This window comes from Triticum urartu, chromosome 7A (genome assembly GCF_056163025.1).
Source record: "Triticum urartu cultivar PI428250 chromosome 7A, HENAU_Tu73, whole genome shotgun sequence".
Lineage (NCBI taxonomy): Eukaryota > Viridiplantae > Streptophyta > Magnoliopsida > Poales > Poaceae > Triticum > Triticum urartu.
Window position 1 is genome coordinate 376,888,003 of NC_141879.1, and position 7,289 is coordinate 376,895,291.

Genomic DNA, 7,289 nt, shown 5'->3' on the forward strand with positions numbered 1-7,289 from the left:
CTTCTCCAAATCCTTGGACTCACCAAGCACACCACGCCCTCGAATGTATAGGGGGCAAGCTTCTCCTTAGCCATGGAGGTGGGACGGTTGTGAGGACGGATGCCACCATTCCCGGTGAGACCATACCATCATACCCAAGAGCATTGCAGAAAGCTCTCCAACAAACGTGAAAGAACTCATGACAGCACATGAAGGACAGAGTACGAGCCTCATCATTGCTGAAATGGATGGTGTCATAGAACTGATGAATAAGTTGCACATCAAAACCATAGTTAATAGACATGAGCTTGATCAAGTCAAACTCCTCGCATAGTAGCAAGGCCTCACCGAAGTAATCCATGTTGCTTCTCAAGTGATCAAGGTCAATGGTCCACTGCTTGGGGTACCGGTTCTTGTGATGCTCAAAAAGAGCATGCACAATCCTCATTTGCATCTCATTCTTGAACTGAATGATGGTCCACCTAGGAACAACGAGGACCTCATAGGGATTCTAAATGTGGAATTTTCCCCAGTCCGGTTGCTTCCATCTGTGCATAGGCGAGGCCACACATTGCTTGGCAGCCGATGACTTCTCTCGACGGGTCGGCTTGTGGGAATCACCACTTCCTTTTCTTCCATAGTGCCATCAGTGCGCTTGCACCTACGAGATCGCTTCTTAGTCTACTGACGAGGAGCAGAGCGAGAACCAGAGTTACCTGCACACACACGGGAAGCATACAAGATAACTCGGAAAAGATGAGATGATTGCACACAAGAAAGGAGGAATAGATTGCTTTTGAATTAGAGAAAACAAAATAGCACTATGAGGTTCAGAAATGCCGGTTGTACTGGTCCTTCAACCGGTGGTACCACCGATGTGGTTATACCGCCCATGATGAGCGGTTGTACCATCGTCTATGGGCAGTTCGACCCGTGGAAGAGTAGGTACAAGCAAGATTCGGATCTGATAGCAATATTTCAACTTATAAATATGCACAAACAATATATAGTAGAATAGAGATCTCTTTCACCAAATAGTTTAGCTAAAAACGTGGGATATCAAGTAATGCCCTAACAATGTTGGATTCAAAGATTGAAACCATAGGAGAAGGAAGAATGTGGCATTAGCGACATCCATGGGAAGAGATCGGGGAGGAGGAGGACACCACGGAGCGAATCCAAGAGAGACCCACAGATTCGGGGCACCGAAGGGCACTCCAGGGCAAGGGAGACGGCGACCGGTAGCTAGGGCAGTAGAAGAGGACGGGCACGAAGGGGAAAAAGAGATGCCCCTTCGACCCGATCCCTTAAATACCCCCCAGACCATGAAGCGGTTGTACCGCCCCATGGTACTACCCTGGGTTTACAAACCACGCGCGTGTGTGTTGATGAAGCCAATTGGGTTAAGTCAGATGACTTGACACGATGATCAAGTTGGATTGGTGTCCAACTCTGCTTATGTTGATATCTACAACTTGTTCATAGGGATATTTGTACCCTCATGATGCATACTTTACAGGTTGATAGATCATGTCATCGCACCCAAAACTAGATTTCTGCAAACTACCTACTTAATGCTATATCATTGCATTATTGTGCCTTGTTCCAATCATGGGTTGCTTGCGAGTACATTCAAAGTACTCATTGGCTTGCCACTGGTTATTTAATTGGCCAGGCATGGAAGAACAGGGGTTCAAAGAAGAGTTCTTTGGAGATGAACATGCGAACTAGGACGTTCCCCAGTCAGAATGCCTGTAGGGTTAAGGCAGATGGCATGGGTTCTACTTATCGACGAAGATTTCCGCTACTTAAGTTTATTTGGTATTCGGCCCTTGTGGCTTTATCTATGTAAGACTTGACCATAATGGTCATAATTTGTGTAAGACGGTATGTATGGATGTAAGACTCTTGTTATTCAGCTTCTGTGTGTTCAGTGAGCATTGATCTCTGGGATCACTGTACACGTGCATTCGGTGATCATGACTCATGATTCGGGGTCCCCATAGAGCTGGTATCAGAGCCATCTTGACTGTAGGAAGCCTTAGTTAGTATGGGCGTTAGTTAGGATAAAACCCGTTTTGCAAAACCCTCTATACTCCTCTTCTTTTCTATGCTTACCAAACCTAAGATATATTGACCTCTCCCATTCAACCTTTGTAGATGGCTGTTGTACCCGAAGACTTCCTGACCACCGGATTTCCCGTGCTTCTCAAGGATAGCCTCAGGAAGTGCCAGTTTCACCGAGCCCCCATTTTCACCTACCATGAGCATTGGATCAATGACACCGAGACGGAGTATCATGTGGAAGTGATCGTGAAGGCTAATGACTCTCCAACAAGCTGGTTCTTCGAGGGACCCCAGATGGCAACACTGGTTCTTGCCTTCGAGACGGCAACCCTGAAGGCACTCACCCGCCTCCGAGACCTTCTCCCCGAGATGGCGGACAAGTTGGCAACCCGCTTCTTGCCTTATCGGAAGGAGGGTGAGGACGAGAGCAGTGCACCAGCTCCACCATTGGAGGAAGGACATCCACTCCGATTCCAGACCTACTTCAGCCTTTGTGCCGATAGCTTGGCAAAACACTTGGCCTCGGAATCAATGGAGCTCCGAAAGGAACTTCATGAGACCAAGGCACTTCTTCGCCAAGCACAAGGGAAGACAGATAGGATCAAGAAAGAAGGTGCTCCCCCTGGATAGCCCGCAATCGCCTACCGAGGCGGAAGACCCCCGAAGAATGGAGGACCCCCACAGCAACACCGCATGAGCGCAAGGGACTATCGCAAGCTCTTCGCACCACCGGCAAAGCAACATCGTGTTGAGCTCCTCCACTCCCCCACTCCTTTGAGTGAAGGGGGAAGTCAGCATGTTGATGATGAGGAGGAAGACCCAGAAGATCCAGACTACGCGACCGAGCATTCCACCACTTAGGCATCATCCGAACCCGGATATGCTAGTTCGTAACCCCTACGGTAGGATAGGTCGTGTATCCCCTATGCGAAGTTGAGTCCTTGTAATGGTTCATATGAAACCATGTGGTGTTGTGTTTGCTTTTGATGTGTTTGATGGATGTCGTACTTTCCTTCAGGAACTTGTAAACGACTACATCACCCATTTGGCTTTTAATGAATATGTTTTGCCCCCTTTCGGGCCCCTGCATAACATCAACTTATGTCATACCGACCCCCTTACTAGGCATCCTATCTATATTGCCTTCCCTCATCTTCCCCAATTATGAGACCTTGACCGCTCCAACAGGATGCCTGTTGTAACCCGTACTGGTGCCTCTACCCAGCAGCAAGAAGCCGGAGGGTCCACCCAAGGAGAAGCCAGCTAGGACCAAACCCAAGGACAAGATCCACCACCGCCACCACCTCCAAACATGGACATGGCGCAGCTTCTCCAAGCCTTCCGAGAGGAACGCCAAGCCAACACTGTAGCCCTCCAGATGATTGCTCAGGCTGTCAACCGCCAGCCGGTGGGGAACAGCAATGGACGTTCCATGTTGTCGGAGTTCAAGAAGCATGCACCACCCACCTGCATCGAGACTGCTGAACCCCTAGATGCAGACGACTGGGTCCGCACCATTGAGGATCTGCTGGAACTAGTCGGCTGCACTGAAGACTGTGAGAAGGTGGCATATGCTGCTCACTGCCTCTGGGGAACTGCCAGAGCTTGGTGGGATGGATTCAAGGTCATGCATGCTGGGCAAAACATCACTTGGAATGACTTCAAGGCAGAATTCCGCAAGGCCCACATTCCTTCCGGAATCATGGCCATCAAGAAGCGTGAGTTCCGAGCCTTGAAGCAAGGAAGTAGCACTATCAAGGAGTACATGCAGAAGTCTAGTGTTCTGTCAAGGTATGCTCCTGAAGATGTCAGCACTGATGCTGCCAAAAGAGAGCGCTTCATGGAAGGCCTTAACCAGACTCTGTAGTACTCGCTTGTTGTGTGTGACTGCACAACCTTTCCTGACCTGGTGAACAAGGCACTCATGCTTAAGGACAAGCGACGTGCTTTGGATGATACCCGTAAGCACAAGATGATCAGCAAGGGCAGCTCCAGCAACCAGAAGCCTCGCCCGTGGCAGCCAGCCCCGGTCAGGCCAACCTATCAGCAGCCAAGAGCCCCTGCACCCCGCACCAACTATCAGCCTCAGCAGTATGCCAACCCCAGGCCAGCTTTCAACAACCCCAATAACAATGCCGGCAAGAGCAACAACTCCAATCAAGTCACTTGCTTTGGATGTGGTCAGTCAGGACACTATTCCAAGAATTGCCCCAACAAGAAGCCAGATGCACCGCGCCCCAATGCGCAGAACCAAGGCCAAGGCCGTGGGATGCCACCAAGGAACCATGCTGCCCGCAACCCGCCCAACAATGGCAAGGGGCGTGTGAATCACGTCACTGCAGAAGAAGCTCAGGAAGACCCGACCATCGTGCTGGGTACGTTCCTTGTTAACTCAGCACCTACAACTGTCTTGTTTGATTCAGGAGCCACGCATTCATTTGTCACCCAAGAGTTTGCACTAAAAAGTGGCATGACCCCTACACCCCTAAATAACCCTATGGTGGTACAAACCCCCGGAGCAGAGATGAGAGCCAAGGTAGGCTGTAAGGGAGTCGGAATCGTCATCAACGGGGTAGACTTCCTAGCATACATTGGCGTCTTAAGATCACAAGGCTTGGATGTGATCTTAGGAATGAATTGGCTCATCAAGCACCAAGGCTTGTTAGATTGTGCCAATCGTATAGTCACTGTGACCAATGACCAAGGAGTCCGGGTTAAATTTACCTCCAACTCCTCTTCTACCCAAGTCACCCAAGTCAACTGTCTGACTGAAGTTGGGTTGGAGCAAGTGCCGTTAGTATGCGAATACCATGATGTCTTTCCTGATGAGCTACCGAGAATGCCTCCTGACCGAGACATTGAGTTCATCATCGAGCTCATGCCCGGAGCAGGACCCATCTATAAGAAGCCTTATAGAATGGGATCAGAAGAATTAGCAGAGTTGAATAAGCAACTGGAAGAACAGTTGAGGAAGGGATTTATCCTCCCTAGTGCCTCCCCTGGGGGATCACATGTTCTGTTTGTGGCAAAGAAGGACGGTACCATCCGCTTGTGCATTGACTATCGCTCCCTCAATGAAGTTACAATCAAGAACAAGTATCCACTTCCCAAGATTGAAGATATGTTTGATCAACTCAATGGGGCCAAGGTGTTCTCCAAGATCGACCTCAGATCTGGGTACTACCAGCTGAAAATCAGACCCCAAGATATTCCGAAGACGGCATTTGTAACCAGATATGGCCTGTATGAGTGCACGGTCATGTCCTTTGGATTGACCAATGCCCCAGCTTACTTCATGTATCTCATGAATAAGGTCTTCATGGAATATTTGGAAAATTTTGTTGTCGTCTTCATTGATGACATTCTTGTCTTCTCGAAGACGGAAGAAGAGCACGAGCAACACCTGAGGATGGTCCTAGACAAGCTTCGAGAGCACCCACTGTATGCCAAGTTCAGCAAGTGTGAATTTTGGCTGCATGAGGTTGGATTCTTGGGTCATAAATTGACTGCTGAAGGATTGTCAGTGGATCCCACCAAGATTCAAGCCATGACTGAATGGCAAACCCCAAGCAATGTGAAGGAAGTCAGAAGCTTCCTTAGACTCGCGGGATATTACCGCAAGTTCGTTGAAGGATTCTCAAGCATTACCCGACCCATGACCCGGCTCTTGAAGAAGGTCAAGAAGTTTGAATGGATGCCGAAGTGCGAAGAAAGCTTCCAGGAGCTGAAGAAGAGATTGACCACCGCCCCAGTTCTGGCCACACCTGACATTCACAAGGAGTTTGTGATATATTGTGATGCGTCAAGAGCCGGGCTTGGAGGTGTTCTTATGCAGGAAGGCAGAGTCGTAGAATATCTGTCCAGACAGCTACGTCCTCATGAAGATATCTACGCTACTCATGACCTCGAGTTGACAGCTATAGTTCATGCCCTGAAAACATGGCGGCATTACCTCCTAGGGAAGCGATGTGAGATATACACGGATCACAAAAGTCTGAAGTATATTTTCACTCAGAAGGAATTGAACATGAGGCAGAGAAGATGGCTAGAGTTGATAAAGTATTATGACCTCAGTGTTCAATACCACCCTGGGAAGGCTAATGTGGTAGCAGATGCATTAAGCATAAAGGCTTGTTCCTTGAATGCTATGCTTAAGGAAAGGCTACCCGCCTTGTATGAAGAACTTGAAAGTTTCGGGTTGGAACTGGTTGCACCAGGGTTCTTGGACAACCTCGAAGTCATGCCTACCTTGATGGACGATGTTAAAGAAGCTTAGAAGGGACACGAGAGTATTGAAGGCATCAAGAGGAAGATCAAGGCAGGCAAAGCCCAGGGTTCTTAGAAGATGAGAAAGGAGGTGTGTGGTTCGGGAATCGCATTTGCGTACCCAACAAAGTTGAGCTCAAGAACTTGATCTTGCAAGAAGCTCATGACACTCCATGTTCCATCCATCCTGGAGGAACCAAGATGTATCAAGACCTTAAGGCAAGATTTTGGTGGCATGGCATGAAGAGAGAAAAGGCTACTTTTGTCGCTAAGTGTGACATATGCCAGAGAGTCAAGGCTGAGCATCAACGACCCGCTGGATTGTTGCAACCTCTCAAGGTTCCTGAATGGAAGTGGGACAAGGTTGGAATGGACTTCATCACCAGGTTACCTAAGTCAAGCAAAGGGCATGATTCCATCTGGGTCATTGTCGATCACTTGACCAAAGTAGCCCATTTCATTCCAGTCAAGACCACCTATGATGGAATCTAGCTAGCCGGCCTCTACATCAACTAGATCGTAAGCCTCCATGGAGTTCCTAAGGAGATTGTGTCTGACCGAGGTACCCAGTTTACCTCAAGGTTCTGGAAAAGGTTCCAAGAAGCCTTGGGGACCAAACTATCGTTCAGTACCGCTTTCCACCCCCAGACCGGAGGACAGCCAGAACGAGTTAACCAGATACTTGAACACATGCTTCGTGCATGTGTGCTAGCATATGGAGCCAAGTGGTAAGATTGCCTACCCTTTGCCGAGTTCTCCTACAACAACAGTTATCAGTCAAGCCTCCAGATGGCACCATTTGAGGTGTTGAACGGACGCAAGTGTCGCACACCCCTCAATTGGTCACAAACCGGAGAAGGGCTAGTTTTTTGACCAGATGTTCTCCGTGAGGTGGAAGAGCAAGTTCAGCTAGTCAGAGAGCGACTGAAGACCGCCAAGTCAGGATAGAAGAGCTATCCTGATACTCGTCGCCGACA

The 7,289-nt window shown here is 48.9% G+C and overlaps 1 protein-coding gene across 1 annotated transcript; it reads left to right on the plus strand.

Moving 5' to 3' along the window:
* The first annotated feature begins 3,358 nt into the window (after positions 1-3,358).
* On the plus strand, positions 3,359-3,913 carry LOC147959650 (uncharacterized). Its single transcript, XM_087532803.1, has one exon. It carries the CDS (start codon positions 3,359-3,361, stop codon positions 3,911-3,913), a length of 555 nt encoding a protein of 184 aa, XP_087388929.1.
* The last annotated feature ends 3,376 nt before the right edge of the window (positions 3,914-7,289 follow it).